At 49.6% G+C, this 25245-nt stretch overlaps 1 protein-coding gene across 1 annotated transcript; it reads left to right on the top strand.

The window, feature by feature from the left end:
* The first annotated feature begins 731 nt into the window (after positions 1–731).
* On the top strand, positions 732–23494 carry LOC114844595 (tensin-3-like). The gene is made up of 27 exons (XM_029132077.3): positions 732–1185; positions 6184–6362; positions 6461–6511; positions 6596–6718; positions 6810–6874; positions 7847–7930; positions 8392–8504; positions 8958–9018; positions 9200–9275; positions 9375–9504; positions 9716–9781; positions 10156–10257; positions 13710–14906; positions 16846–17003; positions 17087–17219; positions 17344–17427; positions 18842–18974; positions 19061–19599; positions 19684–19770; positions 19867–19998; positions 20811–20906; positions 21175–21252; positions 21399–21476; positions 21642–21810; positions 21895–21963; positions 22087–22116; positions 22198–23494. The coding sequence occupies exons 2-27, from the start codon at positions 6213–6215 to the stop codon at positions 22340–22342; spliced, it is 4149 nt and encodes a 1382-aa protein (XP_028987910.1). The 5' UTR covers positions 732–1185; positions 6184–6212; the 3' UTR covers positions 22343–23494.
* Positions 23495–25245: the final 1751 nt, after the last annotated feature.

A 25245-nucleotide genomic window follows, 5' to 3' on the forward strand; every position in this document is an offset into this window, starting at 1 on the left:
GTTTCATTTATTCATTTTACACTTATTTAGTGTGACGATTTTGTGAAATTCATTCCCCAAGAGGGAATACCCATTGTTACCTGTGGGTGGCGCTGCATGTCACCCTAAACATCCATTGCTTTTGACAGAGGTAGAGAAACTATATTTTAGTGGTATTATTTCTACTAGACTATAATATTTTCAGATTTATAAAACATGTCTGTGGTGCTTTTCAGTGCAAACATGAAAAGAAAAGGAACAGTGAAAAGTCAAATAGCTTTAAACAGTAAAAAGTCTGTCAAAGTTCAAAGGTTAAATTTACCTAAAGAGCCGTTGAAGGATCTGCCTACAAACAGAAATAGGTTCTTCAATTTGAATGTGTTGTAACAAATACAACAATTACGTTCCATAACGTTTTGTTCTGCAAACTTTCCAAAGTGAAATAGTGAAATAAATGTTTTGTAATTTTTCGCGACATAATTTAAAGCTACACGTGCAATGGAGTAAAACACAGTATTTACTTCTGTAGTAAAAGTAGCAAAAACCCATAAAATACTTAAGAAATCTCTGCCATCAAACGTATGAAACTATTTAAATAAATATCATAGCAATAAATAGCATTTAATGAGAACTTACAAACGTTTGGAAATTCCTAACTAACACCTTACAGGAGCAAACGTTTTATGACTATCCAACGCTGATAACGTGTGCAGGCTTTGATTGAAGGATCGATGGGCGCTGGAGGAAGTTCGGCGTGGAGCAGAGGTGGGAGGCCGCAGACGGGGGAGGCCGCGTGGAAAGGGGAGGGAACAAGCGAGACAGCCGTGGCAGCGCGGTGGGAGGACCGTCCCACGCCAGGACTTCAGCCTGCACCGGAGGAGGCGTATGCTGGGGGTCTGAGACGCGGCAGCGGCAGCAGCGGCGCGTCAGGGACCGAGCGAGAAGTTTGCGTTTTGCCCCAGAAAAGGGCGGAGGGCACCGGGTCCGGACCCGGGGAAGCGGAGCCCACGGAAGCGCGCCTCTGATCCAGCGGAGAGCAAATTCCAGCGGAGGAAAAATGAGCCTCTCACTCAGCTCTGAGCCTGTGTGACGGACTGAGGGCTCTTTGATTCGGGACTTTGCCCCACTCTGTCTCTCTCAGCAGCTCGGACGCACAAAGGAGAACCTGGGAGGAAGAATCCGAGTGCGGGCTTTTAGTTTGAAAAGGTAAGGCACCGCTTTTCCATGGCCAGTCACTGGCAGGGAGGTTTGAAAGTGTCCTCAAAGGCCGGATTAGGCTTCCACACACAGTGCCGTCACTGACTTTTCATATTGTGTGTATTTACTGTGCCTTGATGTGCATGTGTGTGAGGCAGCTCTTAGAAAATTCTCAAGGCAGAGGAAGAGAATCATTCAAGGTCAACCGTGACGCTTTATAATGAAACCCTGTGAAGTGACACGTTTTCAACTTTAAACGTCTTCCTCCATGAATTGTGTTTCGCAGTGGCTATAATTTGGGGTTCCTATTGTGGGCTACGTTGTATAGGGACCTTTTATAATGTGAAACATATGGGGCCATTCTTGTGGAAGACCTGCACCCAGTTGTGTATAAAGCGTCTGCTTTGTCTTTTGTTTACTGTTTGGACGCGTCGGCTGATGGATAAGTGATGCAGACACACACATCGACGCACAACTTTTTCTCTGAGCTACAGCTGCTGTGTGGTATTTGTGGCCTCGGGGCTGTGCTTCTCAGGCAGCCATTGTTGATGACATGTACAAGCGTCCTTACATCACAGAGCTTCAGGCCCGTATACCTGAACATCAGTCCCTCCCTTGCGGAGATCAGACATGATTTCACCTGCGTTTGCACCCTGCTGTGCACTTTTCCACAACACAACGTAAGCCGCGCAGGCCGGCGCAAACGCTTTGCAGGCTAAACTGTTTCAAGATTGGCTTTAATTACAGACCGCGTGAGACAGGAGAAACGTTTTTTTGTGAACGGGCAATTATAGGTTTTTGTCGGCAGCTCGGAGGTCAGAGCTGCATGAGTAATATCTGTCCCTCAAGGTGAAAGAAATGGGCGTCGTAAATCTGAAGTTTCCGCTTTTTCCTGGCTGATAACAGGCGGCGGCTGAAAGAGCTGGCGGCGCGACAGATGAATGGGGATCCTGATAGTGTGATTTAGACAGGTGGGTCGGCCGAGGGCCGGGCTTGTGTACTGTAAGCAGAACAATGCCCCCCCCCACACACACACACAACGGAGGGATGTGCCTGGGACGGAGAAGCTCACTTTGTCACAGCGGTGCCACGGCCACTTGGCTGACATGTGTAAGCCATTAAAAGAGAGAAGGAACCTGGAGACGGAGGGAAAATGAAAGCAATTAAGGGACAAGGGGAAGAGAAGAAAAAGGGGAAATGGAAAAAAAATAGTTGGAGTGGGAACATAATGCATTCCACTATGACCTTAGGACAGAAAACAGTAATTAGGGAGCACTTCACAAGCCTTAAGGGTGCACAGATTTCCTTATGGGGCCAAGGCTGTCATTTTTATTCCCTTCAAAATATCTTGCGAAAATGTGGCACAAATCCACGCTAACATTCCCGGGACATAAAATAAACTTGCTAAATATACCGTTACCCGCCGCGTGGCTTGGTTTCACCAGCTCTCATGGTTTTGTTTATTTCACTTCCTAAGAAGTGAGTAGGTGTTAAAGCCGCGGCCTAAACACAGACTGTGAAGGCCCAGAACGAGCTGTGGCCCCTTTGGACCAGACTGTTATGTCACGGTGGACACGAAGCCTCAGCAGCGTCACTTGGTGCAGCTACGCTGATAGAATCGCGGTAACGGAGAGAAAAAACCCCAAGCAGCCAGACTTCCTGAAGCATTTACTGCACGTAAGGTGTTACTCAGGTTTGCAGACAAACCGCTTATGACGCCATTAATCTGTCCAGCGTCCCCCAAAGAGGCCGTTTTGCACTGTACGTGTTTCCATAGGTGCCAGTTGCTACTTGCTGGGTTGGATGAGCTTCATCATCCCACACTGAGCTGTTGAGCAACAGGAAGCTCGGTGCTGTTTGCAAACACAGGGTATTTTTACTCCAGCTGCAGATACATTTCAATGCACCTAATTTGTATTTTTGACTAAGTATAAGTTGTCTTATAGTGGCGGCTTTTGCCACCACGTGTCAATCATAAACCAGACGGCCGAGCCAGTAGATGCTGTTGCGTTTTGGGTATTTTGTGTGGATGGGGGAGGGCGATGCTCCTGATTGCTTTCAGATGTGTGCAGCCTTAATGTTTGTGCATCTTGCAAGTTTTTTTTTTAAACTGACTTAAAAACATTTGGGACCATTTATTTGGATTAAATAATTTTAGGCCTCTTATTTTCTAAGTCTTAGTCATTGCCGTATATTTTTTTTACAACAAATAGAACAAATTTAATAATGTTTAAGTAAATATTAAAAATTGAACCTATTATGAGAATAGTGTGTTTTCCCAGATGGCTGTGGAGAATTAAATGGCTTCGGTTGCTCTGCTTCCACTCGGGGCCCGAGCCTTATTATTTGTGACAGACAACTATGCAGAGTTTTTGCCAACTGTCACCACAGTGAAAACAAGTGTGAGGTCACCGTTCACATGGTTTGGCAGCGCTGAACGGACCCCTCTCTTCAGCTCGGATTCTCGTGCGCGCCGCCGCCTCCTTTCATCTCGCGCTTCACCTGCTCGTACAAAATGGGAGATTCCAGGTCAGGTGAAGGGCGCGGCTCCGGCGACAGAAGCGGGGCCTCGGTGCGGCCTCGCGCTCAGGCTTCTCCGCGCGTCGGCCTCGTGGGCGGAACGCGTGATTAATTTATTTCCAGCGTCCTGACTAAAAGGAAAAGAATTTGGAGCCGGTCCCGAGCGATGGCCGTTCGTGTGCGAACTTGGCTGACGGCACCCACGCAGCCCAGTCAAGCTCTTACCTGCAGAGCGAGACTGGAGTGGGGGAACCAGACACACCCTAATCCCCCAACATCCTGACCCTAGGAAACCTGTTCCAGCTTGTTCGCCGTAGACCTGACATCCAGGCCTACCCTCCTCCTGCAGCCCGCTTTGCTCTCCCAGTGCCATGGGTGGGCTCGGGAGTTTGAGCTCCTTGGCAATGCTTATTCAGCCTTTGTGAGCTAATGTTGTGCCTCGAACCAGGAACAAAAGCAGTCGGTGCAAATTAAAGACCAATTATCCTTAGTGCGTGCAGGGGCAAGTCACTGGTGTCGGCTTGAGTGACGACTTGAATGGGAGAAGTGAGAGGTCTGAAGCAGTAAAAGGATGCTGGTTGATGCACATGAATGATTCGGGTTCACCTTAACCTCTATCAGGCATTTGGGATACTAGCTGAACTGAGTTCTACCCAAACCGGGGAGCCTCTGCATTCGAACGTCCAGGAATAGACGTGTGAAACAACACTTGGTGTCGCAGACAGTGGGTGTGCCGAGCTACTCCTCGGCAAAACAAGTTTACTGCCTCCGGTTCAGAGAAAGACCCACACATAACACCCCCCCCCCCCCATAAAACCATAATGGTTTGTTTATATACTTTTTTGTTTTTGTGTCAAAGTAACACACACACACAGCCTTTTAATTGGTGAGCTGTTTCCAGTGTTTGTGCTAAGCTAACCAGCTGCTGTATGTCTTACTGTATATGTAGGAATGCAGTATTCTGGTGGGCCTTTGTTATACATATCTGATTTGTGGCTGCAAGTAACTCTAATGAGGCAAATATTAATTTCTACACGCCTCCCAACCATCTTGTAGGTGATAAATTTGTACGCCTTATACAAGATTTTCCAGTCGTTTGATGAATTGTGGCAGGAAGGTGGTTTTCTGAAATGAAAGCGTCTACATTTATTCTTCCTCCTAACTGATTTAGTGACAGTCATTTCACAAAGACATGAAGTGCAGGTCAGTATCCTTCCCATCTCAGGTTAAACACTGACACTTTCCAAACATTTCCAAGCTTTAATGCCGTGACCCTGCCCTGCAGACACACACGGCCTAAGTGCTGGTCGACCTGTTCATTAATTTTCCATTAGTCAACAGTTTTTCTTTAGAATCTCAGGGGATATAACCCCCCCCCCTCCCCAGTAGAACCATCAATCCCTGTTGACCCCCCGCCCTCCACCAACACACACAGTCGCAACACCCAACCCCTTTCCCCGAGTGATGACCTCTTCATACACACGGCCCCTTTCATTACGCTCTGCCGGTCGGTTTAAGCTGTGGCTGCACTGTCCCTGGTCCATGGCTCCCGGCGCCGCTGCAGACCTTACGCACACGTTCTTGACTGTGAATCATTTAATCAGGCTGTCAGTCCAGACGGGTGATGGTAGATAAATAACTAATGTCAAATCACAATTCATCTGAAACTTTATTATTTCATCCCACATGCAAACAATCTAGTCTAAATAGCACCTTTAGTACAAGCCAAGAGTTAAGGGGAAAAAAGGCTTGGACCAATCCAAACTTAATGAAACTAACACATCAAGATTTTAAAGTACCCCCAGATGTGGAGGAACAATGAGGCTGTTTCTGTAGCTGTGGGTTAATATTAGAGGGGCCACGTTTTCAGATGTGAATGAACCCATTACGTGGCTCGTTTTGACGGATCAACACCCAGAAGCCTACAGTTGATAAAATGATAAAATCAAATCGGCAACACAATACGAGGAATAGACATTTGGCACTGACTTCATTAATGAGCGGCACAGAGCACGCAGTGGCGACTAGATGAGGACGTGGAGTCCGTGGGTGTGGAGCGGTGGCAGAGGCGGGAGACGGGCTCCCTCCAAACCACCGCTGCAGGAAGTTCACAGCCATGAGGTCACAGGGACGCGCAGCCGCTCAGGGATTTGCAGCGACTGGCTCCAACCGGAATTCTTTGAAAGGTTTTCCTCCTTTGTCCGATCTTTGACACCGCTGCACTGTCTCAGATAAGTGTCGCTCACGCGTTGCGTGCGAGTCTTTATTGCACTGCGCAGCAATTGTGAAACTCGGCACGAACGAGAAACTCGCTGTCATTCGGTCTGGGACCTGAGGTCACTCTCTGGCGATATCTGTGGAAAAGGTGGACACATCGACTCGAGCTGAGGACTTTGACCGTCAAATATTGACCTGAGTAATGTCATCTGCCTAACGTAGCAATGGAGCGAGGTAATCAAAAGATCACCCCTTGTTTCCTGCCTTCAGGGTTTTGAACAGTGTTCCGAGGTTTAAGGATGGAGGAGGGATATGAACTGGACCTCACGTACGTCACGGAACGCATCATCTCCGTGTCCTTCCCCCGGGGTTGCTCAGAGGAGGTCTACTCGCACAACCTGAAGGACGTCACACGGATGCTCAAATCCAAGCATGCGGACAATTACCTGGTGAGCGCTGATGTTGGTGGTGATGCAGTATTGATCTTAGAGCTTGGTTGAGTTCAACTATTGATTGGACTTTGTTGTGGCTTCTTTCTTCTTTGTAGATAATCAACTTGTCAGAGAGAAGACATGAGCTTACGAGAATGAACCCCAAGGTAGGTTTGTGTTCAGCTAGCTGCTATTTATTACATTTATTGGTATATGGACAATCTAATCTAACACATGATGGTGTTTTTCAGACTCTAGATACAGGTTGGCCGGATCTGCACGCTCCACCTCTGGATAAGATCTGCACCATCTGCAAGGCCATGGAGAGCTGGCTCAACGCTGACCCGCTACACGTGGTGGTCATACACTGCAAGGTGGGCATCCACAGTTGATTGTACCAGTCTGTTTAAAGAATGGGCTTTTAAGTTGAAACCGTGTGAATCATGGTTGTGTTTGTTCCCTCAGGGCGGCAAGGGTCGAATCGGCGTCGTCATTTCCTCGTTCGTGCATTTCACTGACGTGTCCGCCAGGTAACCACCACCGTGTGTCACGTCTTTAACAGCATGTGTGCGCTGGCGATGGGCCTTCGTCACAGCATGCGCGCCCACTCACGAAGACTCCCTTTGCAAACCACAAGTCGCCGTCGCCGCTCGACCGCGGCTGATTTATTTCCCTCCTTAAACCTGGGGTCAAGGTGGTTCAGCAAAGTGAGTCAAAGAGAAGCCAACTCCTACGGATTCGGAGGGAAAACCGCACAGTTTAAGCCGTGAATCACGGTGTATTGAGTTGCATGAATCAACGTGGAAACATGTCGGTTACTGTAATAGCTCCTGGCCACGGTGTCGATTTCACGAAATCTATTCATCGCGAATTTCAAGCCATCGTGAGCCAAACGCGATCGGGGATCGCGGAGCCTCTGAGTCAAGGGACACGTCACTCACGGGATGCCGAGCGTCTCCATGGCTGGAGGTTGACGCCGTTTTGTTTACGACTATACACCGCCGCAGTTCTGGAGAAGCAGCCGGGTGTTATGCAATTATTGTGGATGCACTTCACTGCAGACACTGGCCCTGCAGAAGGGCAGAGGTGGAGATAGATAGACAATGAGGCTCATTGACAATGGGAGAGATTCAGGGGAGGGGGGGTCGAAACAGAGCCGCAGAGAAAAGGCTCCTGAGCCTGTTGGTTTTAGGTCTTTCTGAATGGACGAGTTGTGCACACACTCGGTCCTCCTCTCCCCCTCTGTGTTTACTTAAGGCTGGCATTCTCTTCCTCTCTGCTGGAATCCTCTGTCCCTCCGGTTACTTTCACTCCTCCCCATTATGCATTGTGTGTGTGTGTGTGTGTGTGTGTGTGTGTGTGTGTGTGTGTGTGTGTGTGTGTGTGTGTTGTCCTAATTGAAGCTGGGGTTAACGCCACTCAATTATACAGCAGCAGAGTGTAATCTCTCTCTACTCATAATTACCTTAAGTGTTTAATGTGTCTCTCTGTCTCTCTGAAAGTGCTGATCAGGCGTTGGACCGCTTCGCCATGAGGAAATACTACGATGATAAGGTCTCAGCGCTGATGACACCCTCGCAGAAACGGTAACGCCCGAAGCATAAGCTTGTTGTTTGGCTGGTTTCTCTGTTGACCCGCGTCTGCATCCGAACACATTCGCGTCCCAGACTCGCTTGATTCAACACAGAGCCCCGTGTGTCTCGCCGCTGTTTTCCCTGAAGGGCCTGGTTATTGTTGACCGTTGTAAGGAGAATGCAGATGCCAGTGTGTCACTGTGAATCATCGACTCCCACAATGTGAGCCGAGGCGAAATAGGTTGTGTTTTTAAATCAAAAAGGAACCAGAACGTCTGCGTGAGTTGAGTTGAGGGTTAAATGTGGACCGAGCCAGGATCACGCTCCTGTGCCCTCAGATCTCTCAGGGATCTGGTTGTTTGAAAGGTGCTTATCAGGCAGAGAAGACTGGAGAACCAACAAACATCACTAGGGTGCATCAGAGGGGATGTTTTGGCTTCTGTTGACCTTTGACCCCGACCCTTTAATTCCAGGTACGTCTGGATCCTCAACAGCCTCCTGAGTGGATCCATGAAGATCAACGCGTCCCCCGTGTTCCTGCACTGCATCATCGTTCACGGGATACCGACCTTCGACGCCAACGGAGGTTAAACTCCTATTGTTTACAGCTACGCACAGCTGCAGTTCGCAATGGAAACACAGCCGATGCCACCACAGAAGTTTAAGAGAGAGAGAAAGAAAGAGAAACCACATGAGAGGCGGCAGAGTAAACACAACGAAGACTCACTTACTTGGGTCCTTCTCTTCCAATACACAACATGCACAAGAGAGAGAGGCGCTAACGTAAATAGAGCTGAGGAAAGGAGCATCTTTACGGGTTCCCAGTGGAAACCATGGGAATTCACACACGGTTGCATCTAAATTGCTGTTTTTACTCATTTCCCTTAAAACAACAGTGGTTTTCGCTACGTCACAGAGCTGAAATCCCGTTCTCACAGCAACCGCTTATCGCACTGTCCTGCGGGCAAAACACCGTTATATTTTGCCAGGCAGCTCAGCTTGCTTATTTTTGATATTCACTCCTGTTTTTATTTCCTAGTGTGCCGGCCGTACATCAAAGTTTACCAGGGCATGCAGGCGGTGTATTCATCTGGCGTCTAGTAAGTAGCTGACACATGTGGCGCAGTCATTTAGAATTATTGTTGTCTTCAAAGACCTTTCGACTGTTTCAAAGCTAAGTTCTGTTTAACTCGGTTTAATGCTGATTTAAATTCTGCGTTACTGTTTTTGGTAAATGTCCGTGATTGCTTCCAAACTCGGCCTCTGCTGTTGTTGTTACAGTCATATTGGTCCAGGCCACAGAAACCGTGTCTGCATCAGCCTGGAGCCTGCCCAGCTTCTAAAAGGGGACATCATGGTAGGAGCACAAACCGGACGGCCTTCAGATATCGTGTCCCTGCGTCTGTGCTCATTCCACTTATAATATCTTAATGTCTTTTTTTTTATCCCTCTGTAGATTAAATGCTATCACAAAAGTGACCCGAGTTCAGAGCGTGAGGTCATCTTCCGCCTGCAGTTCCACACGGGAGCCGTGCAGGGCTACAACCTCATGTTTGAAAAGGAGGACATGGAGATCGCCAACAAAGGTAGACCTGAGGAAAAACCACAGGAGCAGGTCTCAACAGGCCAATGGTTTATGGCTGCTGGTCTCTCCACGCACCATCTGCAGGGCTCAGTCTGGACTCACTGCACAGTTAGACACCAATAATCTGTGCTCTGGACTGAGAGCGCTCATTCATCTCCTTTTATTATATGGATGCACTGGTAATAATCCCATGTCTCGTGTACATCTTCCAGATTCTAGATTTCCAGATTACGGTAAAGTGGAGTTGGTGTTCTCAGAGGGACCAGAGAAGATCCCAGGTAGAGTCCCAAATCTTCGGCGTCTTCCATATTTGTGACAGAGAGCTGCCTTTCTGTCGTTTTGCCACTTCTTGAGCTCTTTTTCTCCCCCTCTGCCCCCCGGTGAGAAGGGATGTGGAATGCTGCAGAGGGGAAATGTAGTGTGAAGTGTGTGCTGACAGAGGAGTAAAGACACACAGCATGTGCTGCTCCAGAGCTCCACAGGAGCGAAACTGCATGAGCCTGTATGTGTGCATGTGTTTATGTGTCTAGCCCTAAATCCAGACACAAAAAATTATATTTGTGTGTTTAATGTAAGGAATATCTAATTATTATCTAAGTTCTTCTCCTCTGTCCATGTGTTTCACTAAAAACACTGCTCTCTTTGGGTCCAGGTGCCGACAGGTGGCAAAATGGAGCAGACGTGATTGTGGACTACAACACAGCGGATCCTCTGACACGCTGGGACTCCTACCAGAACCTCTGTGACGCCGAAGGTACCGTTGCTGCTGCTGCTGCATTGCTCGGCATTGCATGACTCACATCAGTCGGTGATAAGTCTGAATAATGAATCACACGCGAGAATTCCAGTAGCTGCTTTGTGAATGGGGAAGTAGACGTGCACTCGCCCTGTTTTTTTTCCCCTCAGTATTGCTTCCCCAGCTTTCAGTGTGGCCTTTTAAACACACACACACACACACACACACACACACACACACACACACACACACACACACACACAGACACACTTTTTTTTCCCCTCTGGAAACTAACTCAGCGTGACATGTTTTCGAGTGACTGCAGTATGATTGCATTAACATGCACACTCAGTCACCACGAGCTCGGTTTGCTTGGTTGCAGCCGTTGCTAGCAGGAGCCGTTGCTCATGCATAGGGTTTAAAATGCGTCCAGGCAGGCTGCAGTAGTGTGACGAGCGCTGTTGCTTCCGTGGAGGACGAGGAGGAGCGCAGGGAATGCTGGGTTCAGAGGAAGAGCAGTGGGTTCTCAGGAGCGTTTCTATTTTGTTGTTTCATCAAATGAAAAGGCGCAGTTGAACCATCCCACACACTCTCGCTGCAGCCTGCACACACACACACACACACACATAGACTCGCACTCAGAGCCTCCGTGTCGGGGCGTCCCGTTCCGAGCTGCGGTCGTCAGTCTCCACTCGGGCCACAGAACTCACAACAACCTCCCAGAATAGAGCGACGTGGTCGTGGGCATTAAAATACAGATCCACCCTTTCCCAGTATTCGTCAAGCGCTTTTATAGGCAGCCTGACGAAAACGAGCTGCCTTTTTTTTTTCTTTTAAATTTTCAAATTAAATACCCCCAAAATGTCCGTTTGGATTTATTTTTTACGTGCACCACTCATGTTTAAAAAGCAATCAAAGCGCAGCAAAGATATGAGCAAAGGAGGCGTTTCATCTGTGGCTCCTATTCCACAGCATTCATTCATTCATGTGGGATATTTACGGCCTCCTTTTCTCGTGTAAACACTACGTCTTAGAAGCAAGACTGGGAGCTTCAGTGGAATTCTGCATCTCCTTACCACCAGTCGTCTGGCCGGCCTAATTTCTCTGTGAGAGCCTGTCAGTCAGAGGAAGGGCAAAAAAACCCGTTTGCCACTGTACTGCTAAGGTTTTGGTATGTTGTCCACTGCTGCAGCACATTTCCGCCTGTGAAGATCCTGAATCTCCTCGACTCACAGTAGTGCAATGACAGACCATAAAATGGTGTTGAGGTTGTTGTTGTTGTTCAAAGCTCCTATAGAATTGCATCAGTTATAGTACAATTATTAGTAAAAATAAGTCTCTGATTCAAAAAATATGACCTTTCCAGTAAAACATCTGCTTTGTGCTTACATTACCTACAATCAAAGTATTCTTCAGTGGTGTTTTCCCCGCATAGTGCGCGTCCCTAAATGCATCCCGTCCTGTGCTAATTGCACATGTGATGAATGGAGACATTTCCCAGAGGGCTTTTGTCAGTACATCAGAGGAACACGCAGAAGCTTGAGTGGAAGAAAATGTGAGCGATGATGATCAATTAGCTCACGACTCGCAGCGCCGGAATTTGAAAGGTGCGCAGTGACTGAGGAGGAATGGGGAGGGGCCGGGTCACCGCGGGCCCCCCCGGCTCGATCGAAGCAGTCGGTCGAACCCCGCGAGCGAGTTCGCGGCGCATGTGTTTCACGCTGCTGCAGCACGGGGACGGCGGGCGTGTAACTTCATGACACGCGGTTGCGAGAGAAAAACAACTTGGCTGCTGCGTTTCTCGTGAAAATTGCCCAGGGCACTGAGTAGAAGGCAAGGATTCCTTTAATTAAAAGTGTCTTTTTACAGAGCGAAAAAAGGTCTGGGGCTGCAGGAATGTTGTTTTCATTCTCTGATCTCTGGGGCCCCCCTCCCTCGCCAGCCGCCCCCCCTTCTTCCCCCTTTCTCTCCCCAGTGGGGTAGTCCCCCAGTGTGGGGCAAGAGGTCGGGTTACTGCTTCCCTCCAGCCCGCCCTCAACCTTAAACCCCGCCCCACTTGTTTACATTCCTCTGTCCATATTTGGAGATCTCAAGCCCCCCCCCCCCCCCCCCCCCTCACTTTTGTGGAGTGCAAACACTCTCACCTTCTTTAGCAGAGGAAGAAAGCCGCACCAACTTATCCGAACTCTCTCGATTTGACCCGGATCATTATCTGCTGTTCAAGGCGATGCCGGCTGTTCTTCTTCCGCGTGGCCTCTTCTCCTCAGATTTAGTCTCAGTGGAGACGGGGGTTGTCTCGTGTGCTCACCTGACGGAGGCGTCGAAGGTAAGGCTCTGCTTTTAGGCCTACCCGATGGGTGGTCATGAGGGGAGGGCAAAGAAAAGAGGCAGGGCCACGACGGGGGTGTCTGGAGAAGAGAAAGATGGCCAGTGTTGAGGGATGGGGGGGGGGACATCTGCTGCTAAACCTGCCTGAACCTCGCCAGGAGGAATGTTACGGGAGGGATTTGTCAGGGAACTCGCAGCACGGAGGTCTGAGCTGAGTCGGGTCAAGGCCGGAAGCGGGAGCCGTACATACATACGGCGTTTCTGAGACGAGGTGGAGGAGGGGGAGCTTTTATCATGCGTGACTGGTATTCAGAACCTCTGGTCATGGCTTTACTTAAAGGAAAGTACTTAAGCCAGCACATTGGGAGAGAAGTGTAGGGTTCAGGTTCCAGCTCGCCTTTGTTGGAGCAGAGGGAGAGTGACATTGAAACAGCAGTTTTACTTACTTGGCAACGCTGATCACATCCACTTGGAATTCGTCTCCAAGCCTCATTTTGCGTAAGTGCAGCAGGGCTGAGCTTGATTTCTTTTAATTGTGTGTGCCGTGGTGGATTCGACCTGGCCTCGCATTGAAAAAAATGGCCACTGTGATTTTTTTTTTTTTTCACGCCCGAGGATTATGGAGGTTGTTTGGACATATGCTGGGGGTCAAGGGGCAGACAGGAGGGAGGAGAGTGGTTTAATCACAGCACGGTGAGGAATGCAGAGGTCAGCTGTCTGAGCCTTGTAGTGGTGCACAGATGACTTAGCACGTCTAATATACCTTTTAGAATATGCTGTAGCTGTTCACCTGGTGGAAGAGAGAGAGAGAGGGAGGTTGATTTGAATTAAGCTCTGGAATATCAGAGTTGTTTGTCCTAGTTGTTTGTGGTGTGATGCTCTGTGTTGCCTGGAATGTCGAATGGAATGTCGTCCTTTGTAATTTTCCAGATCGCGACTGATGGAGTCGCTGGGATGACATGACTGTGCATGTAAACAGAGCCCTCCTTTGTCTGTGGTCTTGTTCCCGTGTGCGTCCTCGCCGTCCGTGTGTGTGTGTGTGCGTGTGTGTGCGTGTGTTTGTGTGTGTGTGTGTGTGTGTGTGTGTACGTGTGCCCGTACCAGCTGACCGTATGAAGCGCTGCATCTCTTCTGTTTTGCAGCGCCGCGCCCTCAAGGCCTAAGCCAGGACAAAGCGGCGAGCAAGAGGAGCCCCGGCGCCGCGGAGGCCACGCTGGGCCGAGGGGCCCGGACCACCACCTCCAGCCCCGACCACAGCGACCACGCGCTCTCTGTCAGCAGCGACTCCGGCCTGTCCAGCACGTCGCTGTGGGCGGACCGGCCCACGCCCACCGCCGCCACCGCCACCGCCACCGCCACCGCCGTTGGCAAGGCAACCCAGCAGGGCCCCAGCCAACAGGAGAAGGTCCAGCTGAAGCGCCTCCTGAGTGGCTTTGGACTCGAGGAGCCGTCGCTGGAGGAAATGGAGGACCCAGGCCGCAGAGAGGGCATCCAGCAGATAGTCCCAGCTCAAGTGCACATCAACGGGGACCCCCGTCCGAGAGAGAGGGAGACGGACATCCTGGACGACGAGGTGATCGCGAGTCACGATCTGCACAGTGTCGACAGCCTGGGGACCTTGTCGTCGTCCTGCCACAAGAGCAGCCAGAACTCCCTGCTGTCCGACGGCTTCGGGAGTCCCGGAGGAGAGGAGCAGCAAGGCCAGCACCACCTTCACCATCCGGCGTCCCCTCCCATGGAGGAGTATGACCGCGCCTTCTCCGACGCCAGAGGCATGGGCCTGACCTCCAGGAGCATCTCCGTGGCCTCCTCCGCTCCCAGCAGCGCCCCCATTCCCAAGCACAACGTCTACAGACAGGGAAGCTATTCCACGCAGTCCTGGGTCCGCCATCAGCAGATGGTGGCAGCTCAGCAGTTCGTCTACATGCCGGAGGACGCGAGCGACGCAGAGGGGTACCCAGGGAACAAGCAGGTGGGCCGTTCGCCCAAAGCAGGGTTGCCCGCCGAGCTGCAGAGCTCGACAGCGGCGGACGCGGCGAAAGGCGCGGAGTCCCACGCGGAGCCGGCCGCGACGAACAGCGACAACAGCAACAGGAGGGACGAGGAGTTCAAGTCGCTAACGAAGGACATCGACAACTCCATCGACCAGCTCAACCAGCTGATCATGGACCTGGACCCCACGTTCGTGCCGGTGCCGGGCCGCAGCGGCTCCGTTAAGAAGAACGGCGGCGGCGGTGGCGCCGCCCGCGTCAACGGCTCCGGCGGCAAATTCTCGAACGGCGTCGGCCTCCGGTTCGACGGTAATAACACGGCGAGCCTGAAAAACACACAGCAGCCAGGTAAGATAGTCAGACAGACTGGGTGTGGTGGTGGTGGTGGTGGTGTGGTGGTGTGGTCTGTACGCTTGGCCTAGAATGCGACAGTCATTATGAAAGCAGAGAAGGTGTTTACTCAGATGCGTAACAAAGCACCTTTTACAGGCGAATGCAGGTGATTAAAAAAATAATACGTCCTGGAACAGCATCAGCCTCTCGTCTCCTCCACTGCACGGTTTAACGCGGCCGGCGTGCTTTAGTGGCAGAAATAGCGGGGTGGTTGCCAGGTTTTCAGATGTTTCCACGTTCCGAAGCGCCAGGGCTGTTCGGACTTGTCGGTAGAACTATCTCAGCGCAGGATCTACGGCGCAGAGAGCAGCCGCTGTCATTCCGCTTGATTACAGGCATCCAGGGATTTACAAAATAAAAGTCCTGCAGACAGTTTGTGAAACATTTACTTGTTTTTCTCGTCTCATCACTGACTGGTTGCCAGTCGTGTTTAATAGATAATTCTGTCTCATGCAACTTTGAAGCATTTCATCTTCTCATTACATCTTACATCTTCTCATTACATCCATCTGTCCAGTCTTTTCTCTTCGACTTCTAATCTGATATGTAGCAGTAAACTGTCTTTTTTTTCTGCTTTAAGATTGGTGATATTTTTCTACTAGTAGGAATATTAGTACTTTTAAGCCCAACTTTGTGTTATTAAGTGCAGCACTCTTGGCTCCAGAGCAGTGATTCTAACTCATAATAACTTAGCTGGAACCTAGTGAAGCAGCAGAAGAGCGGAAAGCTCTCCCTCCGCTTTCCAGCAAAGCGTGAATCACAATCCAGCATGTACTTGTGGTTACAACGGGGCACAAGACAGGGAGGCCTGAGGAATTTCCAAAAGAGGAACAAGCGAGCCCAGAGGCGACGCTTTTTCCATTTCGATTCCAAAGGCATACCTGTCTGTACAGATCAGCGGCGCAGGAGGCCCATTCCGAGAAAGAGTCCAACTTCAGTCAATGAACAAAGTCAGACTCAGGCTGTTAACTAACTCTACACTTATTTACTTGCGCTGTTGGTTTCTGTTGGCATCCTGTATCCATGAATCCAGACCTCTCTAACGTTTTAACATTGTTCAAGTTAGTCTTTCACTCAGTTAATTTTTGTGTTATTATTTGAGACAAACTATTTTGCACAAGACACAAATACTCCTGCCGGCGTCACATCTGTTTGTGTCTGTCGGGTTTTTGTCTGTCTGTGTGTGTGTGTGTGTGTGTGTGTGTGTGTGTGTGTGTGTGTGTGTGTGTGTGTGTGTGTGTGTGTGTGTGTGTGTGTGTGTGTGTGTGTGTGTGTGTGTGTGTGACACCGTCTGTCATCCAAACTTCCCCCTCAGACAAAGAGAGTAATGATCCCAGACATTAGCCATTAGCACCTTTGGCCCATTAGCATTCTTCAGGGCTCAGAGGACGAAGCTCGCTGGGAGGGCTCAAATTATCACCCTGGTGCCGAGTGGAAACACTCTTCAGAGCTGTCACAACACTGACCCCCCCCAACACACACACACACACACACACACACACACACACACACACACACACACACACACACACGCACACACTCATAATCCACACTTTCCAGCTGTCCAGCCAGACCCTCTGCCTTTCTAATCTCTTGCATGATAACAGAACTGTAGGTCATCACATGCCGATATCATATATAGAGTATATGAAAGGATTTGATGCCCTATTTCTGGTTTTGTGAGATAATTTTTCATCCGTGTTGTCTAACCCTAAAGCCGACAGGCAGAAAAGAACACACAGTGCTGAACAAGCGCTGAATCATTTTGTTTTCATTCAAAACAAAGGTCTAACTCGGTTAATCACTGTTCACCTTTCCGCCCCTGAAGTCACTGAAGCCTGTTAATTGGTAACGCTCACCCCTCGCCTGCCGTTGTCTACCTGTGTGTACCCAGCCGTCCAGGCCGGCGAGGGGCGCGTGGGGGTCGCGCGGAGCCCGAGTCGACCGGGGTGCGATGTCATGGACGCCCCGGCCTTCTGCGGCTCAGCGTGGGGCGGGACGGAGGACTTCAGGGCCAAGCGGACGTACGGCCACTGCCTGCAGCGGCCTCAGGTGAGCGCAGCCTAGCGACTCTGACTCTGACTCTGAGCTCTGAGTCCAATAATCACCCTGCACGCGTGTGTTGTCTGCTGCAGCATCCCACGTTATACCGGAGCGACAGTGCCGAGTACAGGCCCCAGAGCTTGGACGGGGACGGTGGGCTCGAAGCCAGGAGTGACATGACTCCACCCACTCCTGCCTTCCCCATCTCTCCACCCACACCTTACGGTGAGGCCCTTATCTGTTTGTACCATCCGAGCCGTTTCTTTGTTTTGGTTTCATTTGCTTTGTTTGTTGTAATTAAAGTGTAATTAAATCTGCCTGTCCGTATTTCCCGTTGTTTTTTTTTTAGTGAAAAATATGGCGGAAGTGACTCATCTCATGCAGATACCATCTCCTAGCATCCAGTCCTACGACGGCTACAGAAGCAACCATGGTGAGGTCCAACTATAAAATAGAATAGGTTTATTTTAGCTGGTGTGTGTGTGTGTGTGTGTGGCAATAAAGCAGCTGAGTAAACGGATGTGAAGAACCAAAAACATCCTTTGTGCGTCCTCTGTGCGGACACTCCTATTTCCCCTTTTCGTCTTTTATTTCACTTGTGCTTTTCCTTACAAGCAATTACACGTAATGAGCATGAAAAGACACACAGCTTGTAAGTGGGAGGTAATTACAAGAGTCTTCTTCCACGTGTGCTGCCTCATCGGAGCTCCCCTCGCTTCACCTAATAACGGCGACGCTGTTACTTGAGGAATCTTAGCGGTTTGGAGACGGAGGCCAGAAACGGAGACGGAGCCTCACGCAGGGAGATTCCTGACCCACTGCTGCACTTCTTTGGTTTTTCGGAGGAATTCCCGCTCGGTCACGGCTTGAGGAGGAAACGTTTTTAGACGTAACATTGTTGCTCTTAACTGAATCCTCCTCTGTTTGTTTTTCCATGGCGATTTATCCGAGGCCAAACGCATCCCCAGGCTCAGCGATGGGAGCAGATGTGTGCATCTGTATGTTGCAGCAGCTGCATTTTTTTTGTATCATTCTTTAGTGAATGCTGGTAATCAAAGTGTAAAGCCTGATGTTACAGTCGCACAGGATGCCACACGCCACAGGCAGATAGGTGATCCCACCTTAAGACTTCTCACTTTCGTTTCCCCGAGGAGCTCATTGACTCGTTGCCATGGCGATGTACAGTATGTCCAAAGGTCGCAGGGCCTGGGAGCTGATATGTGCTCTTGCTGCGCCTCGTACTACCTCCGCCATTCAGACAAGCGCCACCGCATTCATTCCTGCCACGTCTCCATGGTTACCGTGGGTCTGGAGGCATGTCACAACAAAACAAAAAAAAAAAACTTTTCTCCCCCCATGAAAGTGTCTCTGTTTAGACCAGAGGAGGAACAGGGACCGGCAGGAACCAGTAACACTCTCAGCTTTGAGCTGCTCGTTCCTATAAAAGTAGGAGTGAGGCAGTAAACCTGGCTGTAAAGTCTGACGTGAAACGGGAGCTTTTGGGATCGGGACAGTCGCTGGCTCCACACTAGGGCTGCTTAAAATGCAGCTGCTGAGTTATTTCAGAGGTCTTTTAATTTCTAGTTGCACTCATGCATGATTTGTTGACTCGGTGGGTTGTGGCAGGAGTTATACAGAGTGATGGCGGCGTTGGAGGCCATGTGAAAAGCTTCTCATTTCAAGTCCACTATTAAAAACCGACCAAAGATCTTAAAGATTTTTCTCATATTAAAATTTCAATTAATTTAGTTAGGTATTCTTTATAGAATAGTTCTATTCATGCATTTAAATCAGCTTTGTTCATGTTGATCACGTTAAAACAAAGAGAATGTCCTTTGTTTTCCCAGAACCCCAGGGATATTCCGAGATGATCAGTCATGTTGGAGTTGGAAGCTTCCCAGACCCTTCCATCAGCTGCCACAGGATGCTAAGTGCCACACACTCGGCCTCGGCGGTTGGAAGTCTCCAGCGGGCTGACGGGTAGACGTCCGGCGTGCGGCAGCGCTTTACATTATCGCCAGATAAACATTCACTGCATGTTTTTCGTGTTTTCCCTCCACCCCCAGCTCCGTGAACCAGTGGCCGGAGCACCACATCCTGAGCCGCAACTCCTCGCTGAGCAGCTACCCCTCGGCCAGACATCCGCAGCAGCATCCCGTGTCCCTGGACTACGGCCACCACTCGCCGCCTCTGCACCATCCTCACATCCACCCTGCCCCTAACGCCCACAGCTCCCCTCGAAGCAGCCAGCGGAGCCGCATGGCCCGCTACGCCCTCAGCCGCAGCCCCGCTCGCAGCTTCGAGGAGCACGACGACTCTCATTTCGGCTACGGCACAGACTGCCCGAGCTCCGCTCCGCCGGGAAACGGCGCCGCGGAGAAGGACCCTTTGACCCCCGTGGACGGGCAGAGTCAGGCCCAAATGCAGCCGCCGCAGCTGCCCGAGAAGAAGCGGGCGTCGGACGGGGATCTCTCGCTGGGGACGGCCTCCCCCGCCCTCAGCGGCTTCTCCAGCCCCCACAGCGGCAGCTCGCTCAGCATTCCCTTCCCCAACGTCTTACCGGACCTGTCAGCTCAGACACCGGGCACAGCCTCCCCTCTGCCAGGTGAGCCAAAGCTGCGACAGACTATTTGATATATTTGTGTTCATCATAAACATATGACATATATTTATTTTTTATCTTTTGCAGACGTACTGGCCACCAAGCAGGTCACTGTAAAATTTGTACAGGACACGTCCAAATTTTGGTACAAACCAGACATCTCCAGGGATCAAGGTAGGCCTCCAGCAGCCGCATGCCTGTGAATGCAACACAAAGGGGTTCGGGGCAGAAGGGGAAAGTAGCCTCACAGGTATGTGACTCTTCACTCAGCCATCGCAGCCCTGAAGGACAAGGAGCCCGGCTGCTTCATCGTGAGGGACAGCCACTCTTTCAGAGGGGCCTATGGTCTGGCGATGAAGGTGGCCACGCCCCCACCCTCCGTTCTCCAACAGCCCAAGAAAGGTGAATGACTCAAACAACGTCTAATGAAGAATAAAGCGCTCTCCCTGGGTTTTCACGGTGAAGGTCTGTGGGACTGGTCATCCAGTATTCATGGGAATCAAACCGTCGCATGATTCCACACAAAGCCAGCTACAGTTACCGCCACTGTACTCGCCTTTTTGCTGGAATATGAGACACGCCTCGCTCACTGTTCCTCTCCTGGGTGTCATAATGCTGAGGCCAGTCATGCACCCGCTGCCTGGGATGCATGACTAATGTTTCACTCCTTAACAAAGCGTGTGCCTGATCCATAATCATACTTTAATCCCAGGTCCTTCTCCTGGGACGGTCCCTGCCCCACAGAGGCCAAGTATCATCTGACTGTGATTCAGCGCCAAATCGAAGGCAGACAGAGAGATGATTGTTGTCCAATTCTAACACCTTGAGCTATTTATTAAATATATTTTAGCCTCCTATGTCCTCCAGCACGCCACCACGCTGTTCCACCTTTTCATTTCATCCCCCACTCACACCTGCCCTTTTGTTTGCACCCACCCGTCCGTAGTCCACCGGCACCTGTGGTGACGTCACGGCGCCGCCTCTTTGTCGCGTCTTATACGCGTGAAACCCAACCCACTTCAAGGAGCCGGCCTTTGTGTGTAAAATTTCTTCTCCTGTCTGCTGAATCATAATCCCATTAAACCCCCTTTAGAGATTAAGTGTAGGGATTTAATACATTTTTCATAACTCTTAAAGGCGCAGGCCTGTTTAGCTCAGGGTGAGTCTAATGTGTATTTCCTGTATTTTCTCTCCTGTTTGGCTGCTTACGACAGGAGGCGACCTGGCCAACGAGCTGGTGCGCCACTTCCTGATCGAGTGCACGCATAAAGGGGTCCGCTTGAAGGGCTGCCCCAATGAGCCCTATTTTGGTGAGTGTCTGCCCACAACAGCGACAGCTCCTGCATGCGGATCATGAAGAATCAGGTCATAGTGCACAATGCTGCCCTCTATTGGTGCGTGGCAGATTGCACCGGTGTCTGTGACATGAAAACACCTAGTCACTGTTTCACCTTGCAGATGATTTGCAAGGTGGATTTTAATGTTCAGTGTATACGCGGATGGCAAATAAAATCGTAAAAAGGTGTAATTAATATAAACGTAAACAAATCAGTCTGATCTGCAACGTGTCTTTTACAGGAAGCTTGACAGCACTGGTTTGCCAGCATTCAATCACTCCCTTGGCTCTGCCCTGTAAACTTATTATACCCGACAAAGGTAAAAACAGCTGCCACACACTTCATACAGTCCAATAACATAACATAAGGATCAGAATTAGAAATAAATATTATTTTTGGCCACTGTCTACAATTATGGCTTTCAGCAGATATTGTGCATGACAGTTTTGCTTTTCTTGTTCCCAGATCCTCTTGAAGATGTTGTGGAGAATACGTCACAGTCCGTCACCAACTCAGCTGCTGAGCTGCTAAAACAGGGCGCAGGTAATCCAGCTATCTGGCATCACTTGCCTTAAATAGGATGCTTTTGGAAACGAGTGCATCCACGAGAGGCTGTTTCTCCTCCGGACCGTTATTATGTGTCATTAGCTCCGCTTGCTCCAGCGGCTGCGCGCCAAAGTATAATGTGTGTAAACTGTGCTCCTGCAGCCTGTAACGTGTGGTACCTGGGCTCCGTGGAGATGGAGTCGCTGACAGGCAGCCAGGCGGTGCACAAGGCCACCACTATGACCCTTAACGCCGACCCCCCGCCCACTTCCACCGTGGTCCACTTCAAAGTCTCGTCCCAGGGCATCACCCTTACTGACAACCAGAGAAAGTGGGTCCTGCATATGCAGCATATCCCCGTCAGACATACGCTCTGACACCCTGTTCACGTCATAACTGTCTCATCTTCTTCTAGGCTGTTCTTCAGGAGGCATTATAATGTCAGTACAGTCATATATTGTGCATTGGACCCTCACGATAGGAAGTGAGTACTACTAATATGATATAAGAAGGCTTACAGTGTTGGTTATTTGTGAAATCAAATTAGTAAATATTAAAATGAAAATCGGTATTAAACCATCTAATGACCTCAATTCACTATACATAGGTGGAAAAAAGATGGCTGCCCTTCAGCAAAGTGAGTGACTTCTTAATATGTTCCATGAACGTCTTGTATTATTTAAGGAACCCATTAAACGATCCGCTTCGCCCCTTCCAGGATCTTCGGTTTCGTGGCGAGGAAGACCGGCACCGCCACCGACAACATATGCCACGTGTTCGCCGAGCACGACCCCGAGCAGCCGGCCAGCGCCATCGTCAACTTTGTCTCCAAGGTGATGATCGGCTCCCAGAAGAGTAAGTAGGGACGCCTCCGCTGCCCTAGAAGGACTCTGAGTGAGATTGGATTGGAGGAAGGACAGTATGGATGATGACCGCATGGACGTCGACCCTGCTTCTTAACTGGACCTTGTGTATAAAACATTTACTGGCACCAGGACGTGTAGAAATCCCCTGGTTTTTCGCTGGTTTTTGTAAATTTGTCACTTAGGAAACACCATAAGAAATGTATCCTTCTCCACAGTTTTATACAGTTATATATATTTTATCTCAACATATTTAAGTAACTACAACAAAGGCTGCTTTTCCTATTCATTTATAGCGGATCATGAAAACTCACCTTGTGCTGCTCATTGCATTTCAGGCAGCATCACCTTAGTCTGTCTATGCAATGTCAGTTTTATTTTTTTTAAATGTCACGTGACCTCTGAACCTGTTAAATGTTTTTTGTTTCGTAAGATATTTGTGAATATGACCACTTATAAAGCTGTTAGCAACATTTCTGTGAAAGAGTGTGCATATATGTGTCTGCGTGTGGTGAAAAGAGAGACGCCATAGAAAGAGATATTTTAATTAAACCCTTTAATATATATTGAATTGATTAGAGCTGGTTACGATCACGTCAGTAGAGCTCCGTTCCACTGACGGCTGCCAAATCCCACCTTGTTTTGTCTTTTTATGGGGACACGTACCGTTTCTGCCGACAGCACCTCAGAACCAAACAGTAAATTATTGCATGTCGTGTATTAAGTTTGGATGAAAAGCAAATACAGGCCTAAAAATGCCCCCCCTCCCTATAGAAAAACTAACTAATATAGAGTTTCACAAACTCATGTAGTCATCAGTCAATGACATGCGCTGAACTCTGCTCTGGGAGGAGCTTGAGCCCTCGTGTACCAAACGATGACCAACAAGATCCTTCATTTCAGCTTTTTGTGAACGTTTGTGATTAGAATTTTGTGCGTTTTTCCAGTACCACCACAATAACTCAGTGATGTTTTTACTTGCATTTATTATTACGTTACCACTTTCGTGACCTATTATCTGTACCTCATTCGTATCCAACATCGTGCCTCTGTTTATAACATGCTCCTCGTGAACAGTTTATTTGTATATTGAGCTCTTGAGCGTTGTTCAATGTTTTCTGTAAATAAAAGGAAACATTTTTGTAATCTTGATTATCTGTCGACGCCTTGGAGGCGACGTTCAACGTGATCGGAACCAGCTGCACCGCAGGTAATGGACACAGCAGCGAGTCACATGCTAAATGAGAGTAGCTCATTAGTCTGGACTGATTTGGGTGGTGGTTTAGATGAACCTTGGCTGCCTATGAGTTGGCCAGTGTTGGTTGAACTCTTATTTCCTGCTAAACTTTCAGCCAGCAGAGGACACTAGCAACACAACATTTAAACCTGCACTTAGTGGAGAGCTTAGAGAGTGACGTGGCTCATTTCCAAAATGAACTCTCGTGAGCCTCGCGGTGGAATCGTCGCTGCTCCAGACCAAAGCTTGGCCACAGCCCGTTTAATAAATTTGGAACTCATTTGCGTTGCGTCTGTTCACGTGCACGCGTCAGTTACAGTAGGAGAGCTTCACCCGCACACAGGCCCGGACACGCTGGAGCGAGGCTGCTGGAAGGTGAATAAAGTTGCAGAGCAAAGCGGGAGGAAAGGTGCAATGGGCTCGCCCCCCCCCCCATCCCGCCCCCCCGCTGCTGTCCCTCTGCAGGTGGTGAAAGTGAAGAATTCCCGGGGAGGGCAGGAAGGAAGCCAAGGCCCAGGTGTGGCGACTGCAGGGAGCTCAGCGCCGGTCTTCCTCTGTTATTTAGCGTGGAGAGGCCTCAAAATAAAAGAAGCTCGGGCAAGTCCAGAAAACCCAGCGACATCATTAGAGCAGAAAGGAGCCAGTCAGGGGAGACGATATTTCACGCGTAATAACAGTGTTTGTGAGCGTGACAGAGCTGTGCAGCCCGAACGTGATGCAGCATTAAACCCCCACCGTTTATGCATCTCACTGTACACCGTTGCAAGCTAGATGAACCATATGGGAGGGACCCGGGGAGACGCAGCGGCCGGGGCAGACGGAGATGTGGCCGCCTCCGCCAGCTTTTCAATAAACAAACTAATCAAGGCTCGTTTCGTAGACGATGTGAGGGGGGGGAAAGGGCCTGTTTATTGGCCCAGCACATCTCATCCTCATTCCCCGGCTCTGCAGACTCCTAATTAGAGGGACAGGGCTCATCTCTTCCCTCTGAGGTTGAACAAAGGTTGGGGAGCAAAAATAGAAAGTCCATTCTGGGATGGCCGAACACTTTGGGGCCTCTATTTGCCTGTCAGAAAATTCATATCAGGCAGTGTTATGGCATAGTGATCAAAAGTGAAGCGAATCTTTAGTTATAGAAGTGGCAATTTTGAAAAACTCTCGTCTGTATCATCACTAATTAATCACTAATTGTGGATTTCATGAGAGACATTCGGACATTGTTATGTTTTGCACATGTTAAAAGTGCTGAGAGCCCCCCCCCCCCCCCATTCTTCACTTTGCTTAAGCCTAATTACAGCATTTAACTGCCTCAGGAACCGACAAGGGGACCGTGACAGCTCCATGAGTAGACCGCTCATAAGAAACATTCAAACTATTCAAAACAAATCCAAAAATCACACAGTTCAAAGCTCTGTATGCACGAGGCCGATTAAACAGGAAGTGACGATGAAATGAATCACAAACAGAAATCTTTGGCTTCGGTTGATCTGTGATGAGAGCTGCTCGGAAAGCTCTCGGAAAGGGCCAATTATATGAGCGACAGTCATGAGACCGGGGGGGAAAAAGGAAAACTGCGGCCGCACCAGACGTGTCATGTGATCCGCGGCGGTGTCGTTCCTCCAGTACCTCGCCATACGGTATGTACCCTCACACGGACCCCCACGGC

This window comes from Betta splendens, chromosome 17 (assembly GCF_900634795.4).
Source record: "Betta splendens chromosome 17, fBetSpl5.4, whole genome shotgun sequence".
Classification (NCBI taxonomy): domain Eukaryota; kingdom Metazoa; phylum Chordata; class Actinopteri; order Anabantiformes; family Osphronemidae; genus Betta; species Betta splendens.

Coding starts and splice junctions, on each gene's coding strand:
- LOC114844595 (XM_029132077.3), top strand. CDS start 6,213: ATGGAGGAGGGATATGAACTGGACCTCACGTACGTCACGGAACGCATC. Junction 6,719..6,809: donor TGGTGGTCATACACTGCAAG/GTGGGCATCCAC, acceptor TTGTTCCCTCAG/GGCGGCAAGGGTCGAATCGG. Junction 10,258..13,709: donor GAACCTCTGTGACGCCGAAG/GTACCGTTGCTG, acceptor TCTGTTTTGCAG/CGCCGCGCCCTCAAGGCCTA.